Here is a 27,361-nt window from a genome sequence, read left to right on the forward strand (position 1 = left end):
TTGAATGACATGGCATCTCACAGAAATGGACTGAGCTGCTAAAAAGTTGTTAAAATGATGTAACTATTAAGTTTTTCATGTGAAAAACTGCAGAGCCATCTGCCCAATGGAAGTTCTTGATAATAGGTTCACTGAGTCATTGAAAAAATGGAAAATTTAACTGCAGAAAAAAAAGGTGGTATAATCAAACATTCAAAGATGAAGGAAAAGATAAGGAAAGAATGTTATCGTAAGGGCAATACTGAAGACAGAGCTAAACACAAGAAGCAGGATTGAAGTGATCAATACTTTAGCCATACCAGTTATAGCTTACAACTTCAGTATCATTAACTGGTCAATTACAGAAATATATAATCTTGACAGAAAAATAAGAAAATTGTTGACAATGCATAGAATGCACCATCCTGAGGCAGATATAGAATGACTTTACCTGCCAAGAAAAGAGGGTAGCCATGGACTTTTACAACTGAAATTAACAATGAAGATTGCCACAATTAACCTAGACACATACCTGAAAAACTCTGATTACTGGATGTTAAAACTTGTCTCAAAGCATGAAAATAAGAAAGCATCATACTCAGTAACAAAACAGGCAGAGGAATATCTAAGTGAATTCCAAATACAACAAATTCCAGAATTAGACATACTAGAAACAAGCACAGAAAAAGCTAAGTGTATGAAAACTCCATGCTAAAAGTGCTGCCTTAAATGGTAAGAAAAACCTCTCAATACCAAATACCCAAAGAGAGCTAATAATTCCAATGTCCACAAAGCCCTTACCCAGCAATGGTTTGTGTTTTCTGGCTTAAAATCAAAGAAGAAAGGTTTATCATAGCAATCCAAGATCAATGCCTACTTACAAGAGGCTACCAGGTCAACAACTTAAAGAATGGTAGTTGCCCAACATGTCATGAATATAAACAACAAAATGAAACCATTGATCATGTTGTCACCATGTGCAGTCTTCTTGCGCCTACAGAGTATCTCAACAGGCATGATAGAGTAAGCATAGTATATTGACTGGTTAATTTGCAAAGACTTGGACCTGCCCCATGATAAAAACTGGTGGGAACACAAACCACTGCCGATGTTTGAAAATGACCATATCTCACTCCTTTGGAACTTCATCATTCAAACTGACAAAAAGATAGATGCAAATAGACCAGACATTATATTGAAGAACTTCAGGCAAAAATCATGCCTCCTCATCGATATGACTGTCCCAATCGACATAATTGTATCTGTCAAGACCTACCAAAAACTGAGCAAGTGTAAAGATCTTGAAATAGAAATTGGAAAAATGTGGAATCTCAAGACTAAAACAATACCTGTTAGCAAAAGGGGCTGATTGCTACCTAGTTCAGATACCAGGAAATCCCAAAATGGCAGAAATTTTAAAAAATAGTGCTCATGGGAACTGTCCATGTCCTACGTAAAATATTGCCTATGTGATCCCAAAAATATTTTAATCCATAAACAGTGTCAAAATATTTTTAAATGTACATAACAGCAAACACCCTTTTAATGTCATCTTAACATCAGACTATCATTTTATAATCAAATTATTTTTAAAACAAATTTCTAATTTGCTTATGTTTTGACACACATTCTCTTGAACAATACTCTGTGCAAAACTAAATATATGGCACCCTAGTCATAACACCAACTTGAACTTCTAACTTGGAATCAACTTGTACAAATACAAAGCAAAAGCCAAACATACATATGTAGGCACAGGTGTAGCTCTCTGGTAAGTAGCTAGCTTACCAACCACATGGTTCTGGGTTCAGTCCCACTGTGTGGCACCTTGGGCAAGTGTCTTCTACTATAGCTTTGGGCTGACCAAAGCCTTGTGAGTGGATTTTGTAGATGGAAAATGAAAGAAGCCCATCGTATATATGTATATGTCTGTGTTTGTCCCCCCCACCATTGCTTGACAACCGATGCTGGTGCACTTATGTCACTATAACTTAACAGTTTGGCAAAAGCTACCGATAGAATAAGTACTAGGCTTACAAAGAATAAGTCCTGGGGTTAATTTGTTCAACTGAAGGCGGTGCTCCAGCATAGCTGCAGTCAAATGACTGAAACAAATGAAAGAAAGAATAAAAGAATATAATAATAATAATAATAATAATAATAATAATAATAATAATGCCCAGATGCAGTACCAGACAGTGACTCTCATGGCTTCTGATCTTAATTGATTGGAAGTGTTATCATGTACATTGTTTTGTCTTGGTATAAAAGATGGGCTACACCAAATATTCTGCTTAATACCACAGCTTTGCTTGTCATGTGTTTGACCGTAACCAGTTGAGCATGTCCTTTGGTGGCTGACGATATGTGCATCTCTGATCATGAGCAGAAGTAATGGGGGAGCATCATAGCCATGTGTTGAGAGGAATTCTTTGGCGTTTGAATAATTCACCTTTGGAAACATGGGTGTTTTACTCAACATCCTTAAACAAACCTTATTCAGGGACCTTTTGAGCGAGATGGGCTATTCGACCTGAAGAAAATTCTTATTGGGCCCCACCTGCAAGCTCATGCGCTGTTTATCTTGATATGAGATCACCATGTCGCACACATAGGGTTGTGATGCATGTGGCTGGTGTACCCTTATCAGATGGGTAGTCATGATGGGTATACTGGGCTTCATATATTTTACCTCAGTGTCACTTTGATGACATGCACTGCTCTCTCACTCAATAATAATAATAATAATCAGTGGTGGCATCATCATCATCATCATTATTGCATCTGTTTTTTTGTGCTGACATGGTTACACAGATCAGTTTCAATATAGCATCTCTCTACTTGTTGTTGTCCTTTGTCATCACTTCATTTTGACGTCAATCCCTATCACTTACTAAATGATATATTATCAAGTGATATATGTGACTCACCCTACTACCATTCATTATATACTTCACTTGTCCTTATTAGCATAGTCTTCTCATTTGCATACTACTGCTAATATATCTGGTGCTTAATTTTTCTTTCAGTACACTTGTGATCCTTTGTTCACACATGTTAACACATTCAACAGTGCATGTTCACCTCATTTCTTTCCAGACTTCATATCCTCTACATTCAGTCTTGTTAGCATGTAATATCACACTTCATGTACAAATATCATAGTCTACTCTTCACTTGGAGAGGAACATAGATGTAATAGTTCCCTGGACTTTTTTTTTTACCTTATTATTCCTTATTCTGATTACTATGTTTTCCACAACACCCACCTCCACAGTTGATTAGGTTATCTAGTTAACAGAAGTTGTTGACTTCTTGTATTTTCAAGTATTTTGGAAACTTCTTTACTTGGGGGATCTTATTACTAACCACTCTTGTACATCTATTATGTATGTAATCTTTCTTCACTGACAACCTGCCTGATATTCCACTGCATCTTTGTGTACCTATTGTTTGTATTTGTTACTCAGAATAGTTATTTTGGTGTTGTGCAATTTATTTGTTAAAATCATCAACTATAAAAATGCAGTCACTATCATCTGTTTTTGATGTAATCTGCTAGAGAAACTCATAGAAACAATCCTTTTGATCATCTATTTGTCCTGTGAAGCATTAGGCAGAGATCACAGTTGCTGTCATGTTGCATCTGATTAGTCTAATCTTAATTATTCTGTATCAATCAGAAATGCTTTGCTGTATTTAGTTTATATTGCTTCACATTCTGAGTTCCAACTCTACCAAGGCTGACTTGAGCTTTCCTCATTCTAGAGTTGCTCAGCTATAAACAAGAAATTAGAATGGCTACATAATTCTGCTTCGCTCAGTTTATCTAGCTAACAATAGATACTACTTCCATGCGACACTTGAATGGTTAATGGTATGAGGAGTATCCAGCTGTAAAACCATTTAATTTTTTACTTGTTTAAGCCCATGTGCTATGGCTATGCTGGATTATATACAATCCTATTAGATTTGTGCACGAAAATGAATCTAAAAGAATAAATAGAAAAATAATGATATTACCTAGTATAGATATAAGGCCTCAAATTTTGGGGGATGGGTATAATCGATTAGATCAGCCCCAGCACTTAATTTACTAACCCCAGAAGGATGAAAGGCAAAATTGGTTTTGGTAGAATTTGAAAACAGAACATAAGTGAACATAATTAAATATGACAAGACAGTTTGTCTGCCTCTTCCTCTCTCTCTCTCTCTCTCTCTCTATATATATATATATATATATATATATATATATATATATATAGAGAGAGAGAGAGAGAGAGAGCAAAAATATCAAATATTTTGCTCCCTCTCTCTCTCTCTCTCTCTTTCTAATATATATATATATATATATATATATATATATATATATATATATATATATATATAGAGAGAGAGAGAGAGAGAGAGAGAGAGAGAGAGAGAGAGCAAAATATTTGATATTTTTGCTCTCTATAGTCATAACTAGTTAAGACACTTGCATTTTAAAGAATATTTTATCTGTCATTATTTTGTGTTCTGCTTGAAATTAACTATTACATTTTTTTCTTGGTCCATGACTAAAGATGCACAGAAGATTTTTACAAAAAGATCTCAAGACCTAATAAATCTGCCAGCAGTAAACAGTTGGTTAATTCAGCCTACACTATCAGATACAACTTAAACAAAAAACCTATTTCGGTAAGTGACCAAATAATATACTTGTCATCATTGTCATTGTCATCCTAATCATTCTTCTCATTGATTAATGGTCATTTCTTTCTAATGCTTCTACATACAGGGTGTTCAGCCTAAATTTGAAATTTTGCATAAAAGAGAAAGAAAACACAATATCCCATCCCAAAATAAAGGTATTTTTAAAAAATCAAAAAGAGAAATCAACTAGCTTATGGGTGGGAGATATCAACTTATTCAAAGTAGCTGCCCTCAGCATCCACAAGATGGCTCCAGAACCTGGATCCAGAATCTGGCTCCAGAACCTGGCTCATGCATTCCTCACTGTCTCTGGGAAGATCTTTGAATACCTCTTTGCTCTTGGCTACCAGCTCAGCCTTAGTGTTGAGCAGAGCAGTTGGTATCTATCTTAACTGTGACCCACACATAGTAATCCATGGGATTACAATCAGGAGAATTAGGTCAGAAATTGGGGCTAGTGACGTCAAAAAAATTCTGTGACAATCACTTCTGACTCTTTCCTGGAATATGGCAAGGAACCAAATCCAGCTGCCACACATATGGCCTTTCAGCAACAACCCTCTCCAATCAGGGTTTGTCTCCAGTTTCCAGCAGTTTCCAGCAGTTTCACATAGCTGTCTGAACTGAGTCTAAGAGCCTTAGTCTCAATTCAGATGGCATGATGTCACCCTCTTTGGAAACACATTCAAGGACAGCTGACCGTGGCTTCGTAGTCTCCATTACAGCTGTTTGTACCATGTCTAACAGCCTTTACAGTGTTCATGGAGAATTGAGCAGCAGTCATGATGTCATCATTTTGATAACCAATATGAATTGTCATGATACAGGAAACACTTTTCCAATATTCAGATGGCTTCAAGTCCTCCATGTCAGCTAACTTTTTCTCAACTACAGTTTTAATCTTTATTCTCTCCAATACCATTGACTGTTCACCAATATATTAGGCTGTTCCTGAAAATAAAAGAAACATTAAATATCATCAAATTTAGCCCAAACACCCTGTATTTTTAAAGGACAAATTGGAGATGAATACTATTGTGTATTCTACACTACCTGTGCTAGATGTATTTGCATAATAGGACATTTCTAGTGACCAAAATATTAGTCACTAAGTAATAATAATCAAATCAAAAGTTTCGTTAAGATATGTGTATGTGTGTTGTGTCTGTGTGTGTGTGTAGATCCATCTGTCATCATCATCATCTAATGCCCATCTTTAATACTGGCATAGGTTGGATGGTTTGAAGGATCAAAAGAACGAGAAGACTGCATCTTGCGCCAATGTCTACTGTAGTATGGTTTCTAGTGCTGGATGCCTTTCCTAACATCAAACACTTTATAGAGTGTACTAGGTGTTTTTTTTTCATGGCAGCATTACTGAAATCACCTTACAGCTTGAAAAGCTAAGGGCCTGAAGAGGGCCCCTATAACTGAAGGAGAAAAAAAGAGAGATAATGCAATGATTCAAGATGAGATGATGAGAGAGGGTAAAGTACAATGAGAGGAACAAATTTATGTATGTGTGAAGGTGGTAATGGGGAGATTAACAGAATAGACATTATTAGAAGAGTAAGTATGGAAAGGGACAGTGGAAAGTAAAGAGTTTGATGTCAGGAGTTTGTTACAAAGAGAGGGACAGTGTGGGAAAATAATATGGTGAGTTATCCTATAGTATAAGGAAGATGTGAGGGGAAAAGTGACAAGAAAAGGGAAGATAGATGAGGGTGGTAAAGAATCCAAAGAGAACTATTGAAGGAAAGAGATATATGGTGATCATGGAGGTAGGCTAGAGGTGAGAAGATGAGAGAAAAAAGGAAGAGAATCTAGGACCATTGAAAATATGAAAACTGACACTAAGACTTTCTACAAATTTGCATAAGGCTCTGCTTTGTTAGTGTGCTACAAGATAGGGCTACTGTTTGAAGAAAATGGCTCACTAAGTGTAGAACTCAGGAGTATAGGTGAAATACTAAATAAACAATTCCAATGTGTTTTCACCTTTCCGCTGGGAAATATGCAAACAAGCAAGCCTGTTGAGTTCTTCAACATTACAAATCCACACAGAGAAGAGACAACCATTGGTTATATCAACATGAAGAGGATGTAATACCAACATTGATGAGATGAACTTGAACTTAGCAGTGATCCCTGATGGTTTTGCAGGAATTTTTTTTAAGATAAGCAAGAAACCTTGCAAAACCACTGCAGATGCTTTTCAGAGCTTCATTGCATGTGTCAAGCAACTCAAAATGATGAAAGAAGGTATAATATGCTCTATTCACAAAGGAGAGAACAGAGCAGATGCTAAGAATTGCAGGCCTCTCTCTCTGATCTCACATGTCAGTAAATGCATGGAACACATTGTCAGAAGGAAGCTGATCATGTTCCAAGAAGAAAATAGGTTGTTTACTAACATGTAGCTCAAGAAGAAGCTGTCTTACACAGCTCCTACAGCATTATGACTGGATACTGAAACACCAGTTTGACCAGTTAAATGTGGATTTGATATATCTTGACTTTGCTAAGACGTTCCCCAAAACTGATCAAAAGATATATCACAAACTGCATGGCTTTTTAAAAGATAGGGCTCAGACATTTGCAGCCAATGATGTTCTCACTGAGAAGACATCAATACTAAGTGGAGTCCCCTATACTGGGGCCACTACTGTTCATAGTGGCTCTCTCAGACATGTCCTCAGTCATGCAGTCCCCACCTTCACCAGCTATGCTGATGATACAAAAATATCACATGTAGTTAAGGAGCCTGAAGATACCTCAAAACTACAAAAAGATTTGAATGCAATATACAAGTGGGTTGAAGAAAACAATATGCTGTTCAATGCTGACAAGTCCACAATTGACCCCAAAACATATTCTTTTCTATTCTAGGCACAAGGCCCAGAATTTTGGGGGAGAAGGCCAGTCAATTAGATCGACCCCAGTATGCAACTGGTACTTAATTTATCGACCCCAAAAGGATGAAAGGCAAAATTGACTTTGGCAGGATTTGAACTCAGAACATAAAGCCATATGAAATACTGCTAAGCATTTCACTGGGTGTGCTAACATTTCTGCCAGCTCGTTGCCTTACATATTGCAATCAAAATACACAAGACTAGGTGGTATTGCAAACCTGGTGTCAAAGTTGGTACCTGAACTGGGAATCTACATGATTCTCAGTTGGAAAAATTAGTCAGACTCCACTGAGGCTACCATGGATATTGAGGTTCCATGGACACAGACTCCATTGTAACAAATTCCAGAGCTGACCTGGAAATCTGAGTGAGAGCCATAGATAAATTTGAGTTGTCAGGAAGATTCAAGGTTTTGGATTATCCCAAGAATATTCTGGCCCCTGTTTGTCTATGAAATCCTTCTGACTGTAGTAGAGGGCTTACGCATGTGGCAGGTAACCACCTCAACAGATACTAGGTTTGCCACACAGTTTGTGCAGTCTCACACTGTATGTAACAGCAACAAGCTCAGGCTCCTATTCAGTTCTGTCAAGGAAACATTTATGGCATTGTTGGTATGTGAACATTTGCAGTATACCAGTTCCAGGGACACCAGTGTATGGTGCAAGAATTGCAGTGAGAACAAGGTGTAAATGGAAGGTAGCCAAAACAGTTGAGCAAGCAGTGAAGCAGCTGAAATAGAGTTCTCCTTGGAATTGAGGTTCTGGGCAGGGCTGGATTCAGAAGCTTGACAATATCCTAATATTATATAGTTAATAGGAAGGAGTAGCAGAAGGTAGTACAAGAGAAAGTGCAAACACCAGTGGAGAAAGAGTAGACAAGCAGAACAGAGGCAATATTGAAACAGGATACCTCAAGAATATGCTGTGGTAATCAGCTTAGTGACCAGCAACAACAAAATTTCAAGTACTGCACCCAGAAGTTTAGCCTTTGTCAAAGGAGAGAGGCCAACAAAAAGACCCAAGAACAGTTCTGAGGGATTTCTTTCCATAGCACAGGACTAGTTGATCTGGAGAAACAGCTTAAGTTTCCAGCATACATCTCCCAAACTATGTTGAAACCGGATATCATCTGAGTTGAAGCATTAGTGTAATCATGATGTTCCAGTGATCTGATGTGAGAGCTTTTTTTTATCTGTACTGATCTGTAAACATACAACTGTATTGTATAATGCAAAGCATGCATATTAGTGCAGACATGTAAAAATAATTTATTATACACTGAACTTATTATTACATGATGAAAGTTGTGAAACAGCCCATAATCTTAAGGATGACAAGTGGTTAAATAAATATATTCACCTCTCATACTTTCTGACTTTTTATGGTTTACACACACACAGTTGTATTAAGGACCTATAATCCTTTAAGGGATGCTAGCATCCTAGTTCTCCAATTTATACTAGTGTTCAGTGAAAACCAAATATTTTAGTTTTGCATTGATATATATAGGTATTTAAAATATTTATGAATGAGAAAAAGAAGAAAATGGAAAAATTGGACATGCAGACATCAGTTTATTTAAAGATATTCAAATCCATATAATGAAATTCCAGTCCGACAACCGTTTCCATATCCAGTTAGTTCAATTGCAGAAATTAAATTAAATTAATTTAAATTTTCATGTTGAAACTGGTTAATTGGGTATTTCATCAGGGAAGAATTTTTACCAGGAGATTCATCATGTTAGTTGACCCACGACAGACTCAGTTGTGTATGTTTTAGAATGTGTGTGTTGTTTTAAAAAAAAGACATTATTTTCATATATATGCATATAAACAAATACATTTGATAAATTTGTGCACATGCTATTGTAATACATGAGGGTTTTCGTTGGTGGTAGTGTGGTAGTTAGGGTGAAAAAGATGTTATAGAGAGAGAGATTAAAGTGAGTGAAAATGATGGGTTGAGAGAGTGAAGAGGTAACATTCATCAAGTAGTTTTGCATGCATTTATTAAAATACTGAAGACAACAAAAAAATATGACATATCAACACTGATAGTTAATTACCATATGGTGTGTCATCAGAATTTGTATCTAAATCTATGGTCAATATAAACTTTGTAAACAACAGCAAAAACTAGATATTACCAGATACTATTTATTAAAACTAAGTACACTAAAGTTATAATCACTATTAAGATAATATGTTTGTAGCAGAAGTGATTTACACTGTCATTATGTGCGAGATGTTTTCATTATGGGTTGTTTAGGCTTAAATACCTGGATATTGGCTCCACAGGCCTTTTTGTTCCAACAGGTCACATGACCTTGTGATTAGCTGAACTTGTTGTTTGGATTGGTTGGTTTCCAGCCATCCAATCGTGTTGGCGCAACAGTTTGTTTTTCCTTATGTAGGATATTAATCACCAGCTCTTGGAGCCTACTGATCTCAATAAGAACGGCAATTCTTGACTGCACTTTGTCTTTGGCACTGACCACACGCCAACGTGTTTCTGACAATGATGTATCTGACACCAGCTAGTATCCGCTTTCATCTCCACCAGACACCTGCCTACATCGTTGCTGTATGAACACTGCACGACCAACAGACTATTAACTGCCTCTACACACCACCAAATAGTACATCAACTTTGTCTACAAGATCAACAATCCAGCCTAACCATGCTGTTTCTCACACATCTTTGTTGTAACTTGTTATTGTATTTTATTTCATGTATGGCAATCATTGTATTTTATAAAAGAGAATAAATCATCATTTACTAGTTCATTTTCATCTCACGTCATATATCAACTTTACATTTTCCTTACTTCTCATTTTTGTTAGATGTTTTATCGCAAATTTAGTTTTATAAATTATTAGAATTTTAACAATATATCTGTGAGTAATGTGCTTAATCTATAGTAAAATACCAATACATTGCCACGTATAGAAGACATAACATCCATTTACACCATTTAATTAAAATATCATATTATATTATATTTTCATCCCACAAATATGAATAATGGGATAAAAAAACAAACCCCTTATATATTTAATAATGCTCAAAAATTTGAAAATCATGATGAATCTCCTGGTAAAAACGACATTGTTTGGTTTATAGTTCCTTTCACTAAGCAAATTAAGGGTTGGAAACCTATACAAACTTTTCTCTAAACACTTTACCCATCACAAACTCTTGGATGCAGATAAAATGGCAAGTAGCAATTATACTGAATGTAATGATATGAAACAGAGTAATAATATGAGTAGTAATGAAAATATGTTTTGTGATTGCTGGGTTAGACGTGAATGTTTATTTAAGAATTATTGTAACAAAGAATGTTTACAGATGTAAGGTGATATCTGAGGGTAAAAGTTTCTTCTACATAAGAGCTACATAAAATTTTGTTAAGAAACGTGTCTCTAACCATATTTGCACCTTTAATAATAGGGACAGGTCTTCTACCAACCTCAGTAAATTTATTTGGGACTTGAAAGACAAGAAAAAACAGTTTTCTGTGGAGTGGGAGATTATAAGCAAAGCAACTGCTTATAAGTCTGGAAAGTCCTTTTGCTTTCTCTGTCTAGAAGAATTATTTTTGATCTTATATTCTAGGAGATGTCTCATAAATGCTAAAATAAAGACTGGTTTTACATGTTTTTACACATGTAAATGGACTCTTAAAAACTACCATTAAATATACTAGCAAATCTACCCATTTGCGATAAAATGAGGGAGGGAAGTCATAACAGCAGTATGTATTGAGAAATGTGTAAATGGACTTGATAGATTACTGGGTGATGAAATCATTATTGTTGGTGATATAGCGTTCTGTTGCTGCTATATGACATGTGTTTGTGACTAAGTGACATGTGATGACGATTCACTCCCAAACTGAATTAGGCTCCCAGCCTCTGTATCATGAATGGTTATGTGGACCGCTTCTAACAAAGGCCAGAACTTCTTTTGACCACTACATAAAAAGTATTAAGAAAAAAATGTTATTCAGATCTATTTTTATTTTAGTTGTTTACACTATTATGCTTGTTTATACTCTTATACATTCAATGTTCACAAGTTTCCTTATTTGAATTATGAATAATATTCCTTTTGATAATATCAATATGATTACAAAACTTCTTTGTAGACTATATTTTCTGTTTGGTCGACACTAATTTTCAAATGACTTCAGTTTGTTGCTCTACTCATAGCAACATATAACTGGCTATGTATAAACATCAGAACAGGTAAAAATACACCTACACAATGTAAAGTCTGTTTGCTGTGAATGCATGAGCAGAATCTTTAGGGTTTCAAAAAATCAAACTAAGACTTACCTCTCACTGCTTTATGCAAATAATGTCTGGATGTCCTGGTACCATGGTTTATTTTGATTGACAAAACTGTGATGTAAACAACAGCTGCTTCGATTAGCTGTTTTGAATCCTGCTCAAGACTGACACACTTCAATAACCACCAAATAATCACACACACACTTTATACTGATGCACATTTTTTCCATTTTATTTTCGCTGTTAACCGTCCTCACAACCCCCTTCATATCCACAAAATAATCATACTTTCTGATTTTTTAATACTAAAAACCTTCCTGATGACTGTCTTTAAAATCCCCCAAAATATCATAACTATTGGTCCAGCCATCTGGTCATGTAGAGGGAACAAAGAGATGGACAGACAGACAGACATAACGCCCATTATAGTAAGATAGCAAATCTACTCATCTATGAATATGAAACAAAGGGATAGTATCGCAATCAACCATTTAACAGTGAAGAGGAAATAGACAGACGGACATAATGTCCATTATAGTAAGACTAGCTGAATCACTGCCCTCTGGGCAGTTGATTCAGCTAGTACATATCTAAACTCCTGTTCATAGTTTAAAAGTAAAAAGGGAAACTTACTATAATTTTCTTAAAGAATTTCCTTATAGACAACATTGTCAGTGCAGATTCCTTTCATACACTTATACTCTGAGTCCAAAGCCAATATATGCACATTGTTCCCAGAACCAACCCTGCAGTTGGTGGCATAGAACTAGTCATGGCTGAACATAGAAGTTGGCAGGTAAATTCCAACTTTCTCTAAGGTTGGCCCTGGGATTTGTTTGATGTCATTCCAAAAGCCAGCTTCACAGGAAACTGCTTCCTGGAAAATGAGAATGGATAGTTTTCAGTGGTGGTCAGTGGAATTCATGGTATCATTATTCGGATTCCAGCATGTGTCCCATTGGCCACTTCTGCTTCAATAAGGTGGTTGTGCAGATTCAAGACTATATATCTTGTTTTGTTGCAATGACCTCCTGCTGAATCATGGTTTCTGAGCAGCATGATGAAAGAGTGCTTCTTCAAAACCAAAATGTGTGGTGAAAACCTTGATGGATTGAGATCATTGATCAGTTCCAGCAGGAACTCAGTCTCATTTTCATGTAAAGTGTCACAGCTTCGATAAGTTTTACTATCTCCTTGTAGAAATTTCAACATGACAACTGTATTCACTTCTTCAGCAGCCTTGTTTGTAGGAGTAATGATGACTCTGCTGCCCATCCATAGTCCCTCTCTATATTTCTCATCAATACCCCTGAAGACCACTTCACAAAGGTCCCATAGCCTTGTAGAGTCAATCAAGTGTGGTGGGGGAATAGATATTTTGTATTCACTGATTTCTTGATTCATAGGAAATGTTGATCAAGATAGGTTGCAAAAGCAGTGTCATCACTGCCAGAATTTTGGACTCTCATATTGACAGACAACTGCAAGCTTTGGACATGGTTCCAAATATATGACTGTTTTAATGTAGCATGAACAATCTGGGCTCTGAAACCTCTTTGCACCATGGGCAAGGTCTGCTTCCAGTTTCCAGAAAATAAAACTGTCAGACCGCCAAACAGCTTATCTGGTTCTTGTTTAAGTTCTTTGAGACTGTGATCAACACATTCACACACATGCTTATGGCCCATTGTAACCTCGTCAATAACCAGTAACCTTGCCTTTTGGAAAAGTTTTCCTCTGGGATCACTTATTTTCATACGGCACATAGATTCCTCTGTAATTCTCAGTGGAATACTGCATCTGGAGTACAAAGTTTACCCATTTTCCAGCAGGGTGACAGTAATTCCAGAGACTGCAGTGGCAACAGCAGTATGACCTTGTGACTGAACTTCAGCAAGAATCAGATTGATTGTGTAAGTTTTCCCAGAGCCACCACTCGCATTTAAGCAAAATATTTTCCCCTCCTTATTTATAACTGATCCAACAACTTGGTTAAAGACATACTTCTGTTCAGCATTTAGTGTTGGATACCTCTTGAAAACACGGTCACAGAGAGCAGCTTTATGAAAATTGAGCTCTTTCTGCAGTATCATTGGCAGAACTTCTAGTTCACTTTCAAAATCTGGCTTTGGAAGACCAACATTTGCCATTGTGACTTTTTCTCTGTCCAATCTTACTTTGATGGAAAGTAAAACTTCATTGTAAAGGAATTCTGTTGGTTTTCCCACATGGTTTTGCCTTTTTCTGTCATCACACAACGCATCCTTGTAGCTTGCTCAAAAACCTTTGGCATCATGTGGCCAATAGATAAGGAGAACAGTACAAAATACATGTCTTAGCTGGTCACTGAAACAGTGATGTCTGGCTTCATCTAAAGTACAAGTGATTTCGTCATCATCTTGTAAAAGTCCCAACTTTGTGCATGTGTCTTGGTAATTGAAACATAGATCACCATTAACAGTCCATAAGTCAATGTATGATTGGGGACCTTTGATGTGATGCTGCAGCATTCTCATGTAATACAATTCCTTCTACCAGACATTGTAAGCGACAATGGGGATGTGACCAATAGTACTAGTTTTATAGTTTCCATCTTCCATGATTGTTCCCCTTTTCCTCTTTTGCCACCTCTTCCACTTTTTATTCTAAGTGTAATACTTTGGAATTTCAGCATATAGCTTTTCTCTAGCATCTGAGTCATATTTATTTAATGCAAAAAACTCGAAGTTGGTTTTGCTGCAAGCTCATGATTTTCAGACAGCTCATCACCAAAAGTAAGAGATTGTTGATTTTTTAAATGGCATGAAATATTTATGACTGGGTTGTCTGGAATGGATTGAAAATCTGAATATCTTCCAAATTGCCTCACCAGATGAGATGCATCTTGCATTTTGGTGTCAATTTCATTGTCAACCACTTTAAGGCTTGAATTGTGAAACTCTTGAGGCATTCCAATTGTTTCATCAGTATTGATTGATCAGATTTGAACACTGAATCTATCAGGCCCTTTAGTGAGGTACTTGGAAAGATATTTCACTGCCAGTGCAGTGTGTACAACCTCAACATTTAGAGGATAGTTGTATCGGAGAGATGGGAATGGGCTGTATGGCACCATGAAGCTATTATCTACTTCAGTAGATGCCTGAGTAGTTCTAATAATGTGTATCCTGCTTCTAGAGGTTGGTGACCAATGTCTGTATTCTGGATAGGCATCATCACTTACAAATGTGGTACTTCTGCATTGTTTGGGAAATAATTTTATGCATTTTGGTGGATCACCATCCCTGCATGGACTATTTGGATTATGACATCCATGTGGTCTGTGAATGTTGTTTTTTTACAACAATCTCCAATAGTTCTTGATTCATATCCTTATCTGATGTCTCCGCACATACAACTTGATCAATGATTTCTGGCGTTCTTGACTTATCTGTAGCAGCCATAAAAAACAATATGTGGACATGGGGCAGACCTCTCTTCTGCCATTCAATTGTAGAGACATGTGCTACTACTTTTCCCAAGACATTCTTCTTCAATAAATCATCCTTCAGAAAGTCGTACTTCATTTTAAACACTATGACTGCAATGTCAAGTCAATCCTGTGTTCATTCACCTTCAAACAGGGCTTCCATTATCTCAGTCCACTTTTGGCTGGTTGTCATAGTGATGAAGGAGCCTCTCTCACCAGAGCCATTCGAGCTTGGAAACATTCCCTGTAAAACAGAGGAGAACTAATGTGTAATGGTGGAAGAATGATTTTAGACCTTACGTCATTCATATCACTATTTGCAATAGCATCCAGAAGGCCCTGGTACTTTTTGGCCTTAAGCTGTTTCTAATGAGTCCTCAGGAAGTGTAATCAATCTTGCTCTATCTTTGCAAATTGATCTACTGCATATTGTTGCATCAGACACCCACTTTTCATTATGTCATTGAACTTGTCCTTTCTTATCTATAACCAATAAGAATAAAAGTCACATTCAGTGATGTTTTTGCTTTGGTCATTATCCTTGAAGACCACATTCCAGCCATCTTCCCCATAGGGAAACAAAAATACATAATGAAGAGGGTCATAGCTTCTGTGGATTTGACTAATGTAGTAGAACTTCCCATTGCTCTCTCTGTACTACACAACAACATCTGCAGGTTTAATGTTTAGATTATTGGTATCATCTCCCACCATGATCACAGGAACTTCTGCTGCAGTTGGTGGATTATAGGTTCTCTCATGTGACCCAGTAGGAATAAGCTGTTTGTCATGACTTATAATAATATCAGAGGTAGAATATTTTCCTGGTGCAGAATATTCCTTAATTGTATCAATAGCCTGTTTAAAACTTTTGACATATGGATTGTGCATATGCAGTGCTCCCTGCAAGTCTAGCAGGATGTTCTCATTAAGGTCATTGTCAGCTCCTCTGAATGACAACCTGTTTCTCATCTCATTTTAAGTGTCAACGAAAAATATGTGTGTAGACTGGCTTCCTATTTACTGCTGGTAGGAGACTTCCTATGTGGTGGTACAACTTTCCTAGAATCTTAAAAGTAGGCATAAAAGTGCTACCACCTGGTGGTCCAACTGGTGGATCATCCAATCTAAGTGAAGTCATAGCTAGTAAATTATTGTTCAGAATAATTCTGGGGGCTTTTTTATCTGTGAAACTTTGTCATTGCTAATTTTTTCTTTGCTACAGCAGAGGGTAGTTTTCTCAGCATCCCAAAGTTAAGCTTTGCAGTCAGGGCATGATTTGTTAAAAATGTTTCCACAGTAGTGCAACATAAGGCTTGGGTTTCGTTCTTTCTCATGAAAATCTGCCACATCAACTTCCATGACCATTTTCTCAGTGTCAGTTCTTTGCTGACACAGTCTCGATTGGTATTGTGCCTGGTTGTTTACTTGTCACTGCTGAATTTGTGGCAGTGACATGTTTTCCCTAGAATCCTGTTTCCTCAGCCAATCAATATTCCACTGTGCTTCTGTTTTTTGTGGTGTTTCTATTGTACAGCTTTTCTGTGTTATCATCTGATTTGCATTCCTCCATGCTTCTGAATCTTCTGGTCTTTCTGTTGCACAGGTTTCTTGCATTCTCCTTTGCTTTATTTCAAGGCACTGAGAAGAACTAGGTCCTTGTCTGTTTTCTTCAATTACTGTCTGTTGTCTTTGCTCAGTGAATGAGAATTTTTGGGGGACTTGTTGCTCTTTCTTTTTCTGGGCATAGTGTACTGTTGAAAGTGTGAATATATATGACAATTATACAGTGAGAGTATTGAGACAATACAGCTAGTATTTCAGCTAATTTCTCAGTATTTACCTTGGGTAAATAGTTACCTTGGGTATTTATTTACAATTACATCACTCTCGCTAAATACTATTTTAAAGTGCGATTTTTATGTTGTTGAATTGCTCTAAATGAATTTGACCATAAAAATGTCAGAAATTGAGTATTTTTTAAGGTAATAATAAAATTAGTCAGACCTATTTTCATGCAAAGTTTCCAAAATTTTCATAATTTTATGTCTGCTATTTCAGAATTCTATGCATGTGTGAAACATCAGATGAAAAGGACCTCTTCAGTTTCAGTCACAGACTTTTTAAATTATTTTTTTTAACTAAATAGTTATACTGATCTAATTTCTCATGCTGAACATGATTGCTTTCAACAACATTTTTGACAAAATTCTGTATTCTAGAAGTTATTTCATGTTAAAGTTGTTGTATTTGGGTAATTTTAACCAATCAACAATGTATATTCAGCCAAAGAAAGCTACTGCTGTTTGTGATAGTAATCAAAGTGCAACACCTTCTGGATTATCTCTACTAAATGTCACCAATCTGTCGTATTTTATATTTGTTTACTGCCTGTGTTGCCTACTACACGCTTTGTTTTCTTTTCAATCACCTCTTTGTACATTTGCATTTTCACCACTCATACAAAGAAGCAATCGAAAAAACAAAAACAAAGCGTGTAATACGCAACACAGGCAGTAAGCAAAAATAAAATATAACAGAGTGGTAACGAGATGACCCAGTAGTTTTCTTCATCTGAATACATGTCGTTGATTGACTAAAATTACCCAAATACAACTTTAACATGGAATAACTTCTAAAATACAAAATTTTGTCGAAAATGTTGAAAGTAAATTTTCATGAATCCCATATAGACGTTGATACTCTCTGGGTACCCACGGTTCCTTATGCCAAGTTTGGTCAAAATCAGTTGAGTGGAAGCAAAGTAGCCACAAAGTCAGGGATCTATTTCACATACATTTAGCATTGAATGTAGTTCCTTCAGAATGGAAAAGGACCATTTAATTTTCAGTGTCGATAGACTACCAGAGATATCCGGCATTGTTCAGGATTAAAATGGCATAGTTTTTATTCTTTTATTTGTTTGAGTCATTTGACTGCAGCAATGCTGGAGCACCACCTTTAGTTGAACAAATCGCTCCCAGGACTTATTCTTTGTAAGCCTAGTACTTATTCTATCGGTCTCTTTTGCTGAACCGCTAAGTTACTGGGACATAAACACACCAGCATCAGTTGTCAAGCGATGTTGTGGGGACAAACATAGACACACAAACACACACATATATATATACATATACATATATATGACGGGCTTCTTTCAGTTTCCGTCTACCAAATCCACTCACAATGCTTTGGTTGGCCCGAGGCTATAGTAGAATACATTTGCCCAAGGTGCCACGCAGTGGGACTGAACCCAGAACCATGTGGTTGGTAAGCAAGATACTTACCACACAGCCACTCCTGCGCCTATAAAAAGCTATCGCCTGCGTCGGCTGGGAGTCGAACCTGGATCGACTGCTTGGAAGGCAACCATGCTAACCGTTACACCACCAATGCTATTATTTATATTAAAATACATTTCACCAAATTAATTTTATTTGTGTAGCATATGGGATTATAAGCCATATTATCTTATTAGTATCTACTTTATTATTATTAAAATCACTAAAATTCGTATATTTATTTTACTCTTTAAGTAGATATTATATTTAATTTTATTTGGTTTCTTTATACACCTATGATTATTAGTATTATCATTATTTTTATATTATTATTCTTATCAATTTTACTCATTTTATTTATAATATTATTATCTTTAATATATTGTAAGTTATTCTTATATCCTGCTTTACTTAAAGTCAAATTATGTTGGTCTATTAAATATGTCTTCATTACAAGATAAATATGAAATTCTCTTACTAATATTATATATTCAATCACCCACCTTCAGTGAAAAAATTTCACTGAAGGTGGGTGATTGCTTTGATAATTCATATGTTTTAATTTATAATTTGGTTTAATATATGGTTTGTGTATTCTAGATGATAAATTACAGTTTATATCTAAGTAATTAACTGAATTATATTCTTTTTCTATAGTTATAGCTAATCCAAATCTTTTTTAAAATTTTACTAATTCTTTATAAGTTCTAGGTGTCTATTAGATGTATTCTTAACTATAAAGAGTGCATCATCTCTATATAGTCCCCCCATGAGCTTTGGGAATTCATCTTGTATTTTTTTTTCTACTCTAGGTACAAGGCCCGAAATTTTGAGGGAGGGAGCCACTTGATTAGATTGACCCCAGTACACAACTGGTACTTAATTTATTGACCTTGAAAGGATGAAAGGCAAAGTCAACCTCGGTGGAATTTGAACTCAGAATGTAAGGACAGACAAAATACCGCTAAGCATTTAGCTCGGCATGCTAACGTTTCTGCCAGCTTGCCACCTTCATCTTGTATACCAGCCAATAAATATATTCTTACTATATCAGTTATTTGCTTGGAATCTGGTACTCCCTTAGATATATCAAAACAGTTAGGAGTATTATTTCTTGCCCATAATTTATTATCGAAATTTATAACTGATTTATGGGCTGTTAAAATTACATTAATTTCTTTCATGCTAATAGATTTATATTTCCTGGCAAATATCAAGGTGCTATTTAAGATAGTAGGGTTTATACTAGAGTAATAATTGTCAATATCTATTTGTAGGAATTTATGCTTATATTTATAATTTATATTTGAGAACCATTTAATAGTATTCTGGGTGTTTGACCATAATTGTAGTCTGATCTTATTTTTCAAGATCGGTATATATTTATCTAAAATTATCTTGCTAAATTTACATAAATCAGATTTATTAGGACAGATGAATCTAACCTTTGTATCAATATAAAAATTCTTCTTATGATCCTTAATTGTAATCTATGATCTACTATGTATTAATGGTTCTGTTTTATCATTTACATTATAATTTTCCATAATTTTTTTTAGCTTCTAGGTTAATCTGTCTAAGGGTACTATTAGGAACTATCTTATATTTTTTTGTAATTTCTTTATACATTAATTAATGTATAAATTAATATCCATGTTATATAAGTTTCTTGTTTTATCTGAATTAACAATAACTCCTTTTATATTTTTCAGTTCAAGGGTTAATTTTTTAGCTTCCTTTGGTGTTGGTCATTCGACAGTGGGCTTCTTTAAACTTTAAGTTTTTGATTCTAGTTCATAGTTCTTGTTCAAATGTAATGGCATCTTCCTGGTTTTGAATACTCCAGAGGTAAAATCCATGCTATTATTCGTATTGATATTAGTGATATCCATTTTGTCTTTATCATAATAAAAAGTTCTCCATCTTAGTCTGTGTCTGAAGTCTGTTATTTTGGCAATCAGTTCATTCATATATACAGTTTTGGAAGGTACAGGAGATAGCTGTGTGGGTGTATTGGTGTGTATATGTATGTATGTGTATGTATGTAAAACTGTGTGTATGTATATATGTGTGTATATGTATATATGTGTGTGTGTGTGGATGTATATGTGTATATAAATACAAGGTGTTTAAAAAAAATTGATATCATTTGAGATGTAAATATCCCAGAAACTACATAGTCAAAGCAAATAAAACTAAACAGGCTTAATGTTAAGCAACATAAGATTCATTCCTCCAAATTTAAATGAGAAATTCAAAGGTATGTGGATTTCATGAATGATTTCACAAATGTTCAATATGTGCACTGCCTGAGACACGGCACACATCAAGTCGGTAGTCTGGCTCCTCCCAAACACGCTGCAGCATGTCTTGGGTAACAGTCTCCAGTGCAGTAGTGATTCTCTGCTTAAGTTCCTCTAGGATTGCAGGAAGAGGGAGGGGAATAGACCAGGCCCTTCACATAGCCCCTTGTTTGCGCTTTCGCTTGTCATCTGCCATTATGGCCTGAATGAGCTGCAGCTTGTAGGGTTTCACTCGCAAGTGTTTCCTCAGCACAGGCCAAACTGTTGTTGGAAGAATCTGGGTTTTCAGACTTGTTCTTCTTATGGACTTCTTGGGGCTTCGCAAGAGTTATTGGCAAACCCGCTTGACTGTCCCTTCCAAAGTTAGTGGTCATCCAGATCCTTTTGCCCTGCACAGACAGCCTTCCTCTTTGAATTTTTTGTGCCATGTCCAAACTGCATTACCATTGGTGACTTTTTAGAGAACTCTCTCACACTGCATGCTGCATAATCTTGTTCAACTGTGTTCGAGCATACTCCAACACACAAAACGCCTTTTCTCTTCAAGTGAATGCCATTTCTATACCCTGAAATTTTGACCTGTTTCTACACATGCTGTTAAAATTTGAAGTCATTTGAACAAGAACTGGCAAAGTTATTAGATAGCGAAATGATATTAAATTTTTTAAACTCCCTGTATATATATATATATATATATATATATATATATATATATATATATATATACTAGTGCATCCACATAGCTATCCATAATGTGATATACATGAAGATATAGCTTGTTTATCTTATTTAATTTGTTGTTTGGCTCGATGTTCGTATTTGGGACATTTCATTTGTATTGGTATTACTTTGGTTTTGATGTATGAATAGAGCTTATTTTTCTACGTTCGTATAGAGTTGGTTTTGTTTTTCGTTTGTTTATATGTCTTGATATGTATATGTATGTGAGTGAATAAATAATGGTGATATACTTGAAGATATAGCGTGTTTATCTTGTTTGATTTGTTACTTGGCACAATGTTCGTCTTTGGGACATTTTGTTTGTATTTGTATTACTTTGGTTTTGTTGTATGTATGTATTTAAATTGTTTTTTGTTGTCCGTATCGAGTTGGTTTTAGTTTTTTGTTTTGTTTCTAAAAATGGAAAAATAGTTATCTCCCCTGTATTTACTTGAAACTATAACTTGAATAAATTGTAAGTTGGATTTATATTATAAATTCTTTTATTTAGATTTGAATTAATATATAAACTAATTTCGTTTTTGAATTTGGTTTGCAAGATTTTTTATGTGATTTCGTGTGTTGAAGCATATTCTGTTGTGTCTGGGGAGAGTCATTTTCTTATTGTGCCTTAAAATTTAACACACTCACCGTTAAAATTTCCACTTATTTCTTATTTTTATTTTCCTAAAATTTTCGTTGCGTCTTGCAACCTTTTCAATAGTCTTGATGGTCAGAGTGAAGACTATTGAAAAGGTTGCAAGACGCAACGAAAATTTTAGGAAAATAAAAATAAGAAATAAGTGGAAATTTTAAGGGTGTGTGTGTTAAATTTTAAGGCACAATAAGGAAATGACTCTCCCCAGACACAATATAAGCTAATGTTTTACCATAAGTATATATACATGTGTGTATGGAATTGTATATGTATGCATATTGTATGTATATATATATATATATATATATATATATGTATATATAATATTAGGATAAATACTTTATAAGAATTTATCAAGGATTTTCCTCATAAGGAAAAAAAAAACCCATCATTTTTTTCCATAAATATATATAATTTAATTTATATAAGGGCATTACTATACAATAATGCCTCACGCTTAGAGGGACTCCATAAGTTAAAACTACCAAAATAAGCACATTTTTACCGATCGCGAGGGAATGCAACTTTCAAAGGTAACTACCTAAAAACTTTTAACTTAACAGTAAACCAATGGTTTCATAATTAATGCAGCAAACTATGCAGTAGACTGCATCCTTTATTCATCAGTACACATATGGTCAAAACACATAAAAATAAACAAGAATCAATATACCCTGATGAACACACTCCATATATTCAGCACAGTACACAGACCAGGGATGAACAATCTCCTCAAATTTCTTGTTAGCTCCTCTGTATACCCGGATTCTATCTTTCTGGCTGTATCCCGAAAATTGCATGCGATGCATGAAGTCTTGAATATGTTTTTGCCCCTCCCATGGACTGCACAGGGGGGATATGTTTTTCATTATTCTAACTTCGTAGGATTTTCGAGCAAGATCGTTGACAGTGCCCCTGGACTGGCTCTTGTGCGGGTGGCACATAAAATACTCCATTTTGAGCGTGGCCGTTGCCAGTACCGCCTGACTGGCCTTCGTAGGATTTTCAAACGAGATCGTTGCCAGTGCCGCTGGACTGGCTCTTGTGCTGGTGGCACATAAAATACACCATTTTGAGCATGGCCGTTGCCAGTACCGGCTGATTGGCCTTCGTGTGGGTGACACGTAAAAGCACCCACTACACTCACTGAGTGGTTGGCGTTAGGAAGGGCATCCAGCCGTAGAAACTCTGCCAAATCAGATTGGAGCCTGGTGTAGCCATCTGGTTTCACCACTCCTCAGTCAAATCGTCCAACCCATGCTAGCATGGAAAGCGGATGTTAAACGACGATGATGATGATGATGATGATTTAAAAAAATATATCGATTTGATGAAACCTCATTATATTTATACAGTATTTTATTATTCTTGAAAAACTTGTTTTTATTAATGGTATTAAAACAGCTGTAATTTATGAGATGTGTCATTTGTTTGTATAAAATAATAAAATTCAGTTGAATTTATCATTTCATGATTTAATTCTAAATCCATGACGTTGGACAAGAATATTTTCGCGAAACGATCGTAAGATAAGTTTAGATTGCCAACATACACATATATGCACTCACACATACATATTTTTATATTTAAACTTATATTTATTATTATATTTTTACATCTATTTTTTTATATATATAATATAATATTTTCTACATTTTTATAACTTAAGGCAAAAAGTATGTGATATAAAAAATATATATCCTTTTGAAAGCTTCCAACATATCTACATATGTTTTTTATAAATATATATAATAGCTCGTATTAACTGTATTAATATTTTGAAATTTATAAAAAAATTTTAATATTGATACCATAATATATACAAGCACTCAATATAAGTTAGAATAATGAAAAACATATCCCCCCTGTGCAGTCCATGAGAGGGGCAAAAACATATTCAAGACTTCATGCATCGCATGCAATTTTCAGGATACAGCCAGAAAGATAGAATCCGGGTATACAGAGGAGCTAACGAGAAATTTGAGGAGATTGTTGTCAAAGATACAAATGGAACACAACCTAGATACCGTAACAAACAGTGGAATAGACTACAAAGGATTAGTGACAAAACAAACAAAAAGACCATGTGGTACAATACCGACAAGTTCCAGGGAGTAATGTTTGTGGACGCCACGCCACATGGAGAACTAGCCTGCAAATTTCGAAAAATCCTCAAAAGTACCAAGTTGAGGATAAATGTTATAGAAAAACCAGGGAGATCAATTAGATCAATAATATGTAAAACATATCCCTTCAGAAGAACAAGGTGTGTTGAGGAGAGTTGCATTGTGTGCAAAAATAGTCCTGCAAAGCCAGAAATGTAGTCTACAAAATAAGCTGTATGGATGGTGAGTGTAAAAACAGAAACACGACATACATAGGTGAAACGGCAAGAAGTTTGGCTGAGCGTGTTAACGAACATTGGAGGGACTATAATAATCAAAAACAAACCTCGGTGCTCTACCAGCATGCCAAAGAACAACATGGTGGTGTACTGGACAGAATTAGCATAGAAATCCTGTCTAGACACCCCAGTGACGCATCGTTGCGACAAATACAGGAGTCGGTCCTCATAACTGAAACGCAACCAATTTTAAACACCAAATACACGTAGATGAGGGCCTTACAATTGCCCATGGTTGCATGTGTTGTTCACACATATGATGCGGAATATGAACGTAAATAAATTAATTAAAAAGTCTCTATCTGATCTGATATAAACGAAATTGTTACAAACACACATATGGACGCACATACTTACATATAAGCACGAACACATAAGTGTGTGCACACATATGAGCGTGCACACATACGAGCTTGCACACACTCACATGCTCATACCAAACAGTTTCGAAACAACGCTAAAACAACGCCAGATCATACATTCAAAATAAATGGAAGTGGAGAGACAAGTTACTGAAGAGATTGCAAGAGTGCAATGAAATAATTTAACAAAAAACTATATAAATTAATAAAGGACTGAACCAGTGCGTGTGTTTATTACCGGCATAATGCCTCTCCCAAGGTTTAATTGTATATATATATATATATGGGAGAATATACGAAAAAACAACAACAGACGAGGACAGGTGGTGTAAATAACAAAAGGATGTATTAGTATGACGCTCGGGAATACGGAAATATATATATATATATATATATATATTATTTGCTGGAACACTGACTTTAGTCGAGCAAATCAACCTCAGGATTTATTCTTTGTAAGCCTAGTACTTATTCTATTGGTCTCTTTTGCCAAACTGCTAAGTTATGGGGATGTAAACACACCACCATCGGTGATGTTGGGGGGACAAACGCAGACACAGAAACATATATATATATGATGGGCTTCTTTCAGTTTCCGTCTCCCAAATCCACTCACAAGGCTTGGTCAGTCTAAGTCAATAGTAGAAGATACTAGCCTGAGGTGCCACGCAGTGGGACTGAACCCGGAAAATGTGGTTGGTAAGCAAGCTACTTACCACACAGCCACTCCTACACCTTATATATATATATATATATATATATATACACACACACACACACACACACATTTTGCATTTATACCCCTTTTTTTGTGGTATTCAACTACTGCACCAATGAATTTGATGTTTTACATCCCTTTGAAGGAATTGGTTTTTCCTTTGTTTGTTTTATATATATACATGTATGTATGCATATATATATATAAATATATATATATATATATATATATATATATATATATATATATATAGGAGAAATATAAAAATATAAAAGGAGCAAAAATACTGGAGATTCAGTATACACCATGTGGCAAAATTATGGGTTGAAAATATGTGGAAAACATAAAAAGTGGAAGAGAAATGCCTTCGTTTTACACAGTTTAATATCTTTTTATAAAGAAATTTTTTTATATATATACATATTTTATGGATGTTGTGAAATCAAACCGGTTTTTGCAATTTAAATTAGCTTTTCAAGGGACATTGTGAAGTAATCAATTCTTGTGACAAAGGAGTCTCGCCATTTTGGATGCTTGACATCCATAAAATATATATATATATATATAAAAATTTCTTTATAAAAAGCTATTAAACTATGTGAAACGAAGACATTCCTCTTCCACTTTTTATATATTTTTCACATATTTTCAACCTATATATATATATATATATATATATATATATATATATATATAATTTAGATTCAAGGTGAATATGGTACTTAAGTTTAGGCACCAGAATTAAGTATCGTATTATCCATACAATTCCAAAATAAGGTGATTAAAATCAAAATAAGCAACAAGGATATCCAAAGTTAATGCAGTATGATCGTTTCATGTGACTCCATTCATTTAAGCAATGTGAACATTACATTAAATGTAAAATGCAGAGCAATCCTCAGGTGCACAAAGATATAGAAATTTACTGAAATTTCATTTCAGCAGAAGGACATATTGTTATAACTACATTTAAACTCTCCAAGTGGAAAGGAAGAATACAAAAAACCATTTTGACTTAGCCAGACCATACAGGCTAGTAATTAATTCTAAGCAGATTTTAACTGTCACTGATTTTATTTGTTTTTTTTTTTGTTTCATCTTATCAGACATAGTGATTCAAAGAGTAAGAGGGCACCAGCCTTTTCCTTATAGGGAAAGGGAAAGGGGTAAACAATATACATAGATGATATGGTTATAAAGATTCTTTTGGTTTTAGTGACAAACTACTATAGGTTGGGGGGGGAGGTTCTCTACTAGCAGACCAGTTTGTAATGACGCAGGGGAAGTTTAACATAAGGCACCTAGGTCAAAAGTATATAAAATAAAGTTGTTATATGTGTACAGATACAGTATATGTTTATTCATAGTTTTCATTAATCAGAATAATATATCAGTATTGTTTTACATATGCTAAGTTTGGAAAATTTGAGATACCAATATTTGCTTAATTAATATGTGAATAAATAAAAGCTAATTATAAATTAAGAAATTAAGAAATTAATAATGAAATAAGAAATAAAAAGAAATAGTGTATAGTAATGTAACTCATCAATAGAT

The 27,361-nt window shown here is 35.1% G+C and overlaps 1 protein-coding gene across 29 annotated transcripts in view; it reads left to right on the plus strand.

Annotated features, from left to right (window-relative positions):
• The window catches only part of LOC106874806 (F-box only protein 16), a 333,993-nt gene that overhangs the window by 204,465 nt on the left and 102,167 nt on the right, over nt 1–27,361 (plus strand). For 27 of the 29 annotated variants that reach the window (XR_016241102.1, XR_016241101.1, XR_016241104.1 and 24 more), the window contains one exon: nt 4,545–4,659. Coding sequence is in view for 22 of the 29 variants with exons in the window: in XM_089349270.1 (XP_089205396.1) it covers nt 4,545–4,659 (115 nt within the window). In the remaining 7 variants the exon portion in view is untranslated. Of the gene's footprint in view, nt 1–4,544; nt 4,660–19,451; nt 20,301–20,351; nt 20,567–27,361 lie in introns of those variants that run through there. The other 2 variants (XM_089349268.1, XM_089349267.1) reach the window with 2 other exon arrangements.

This window comes from Octopus bimaculoides, chromosome 3 (assembly GCF_046866305.1).
Source record: "Octopus bimaculoides isolate indiv1 chromosome 3, ASM4686630v1, whole genome shotgun sequence".
NCBI lineage: Eukaryota > Metazoa > Mollusca > Cephalopoda > Octopoda > Octopodidae > Octopus > Octopus bimaculoides.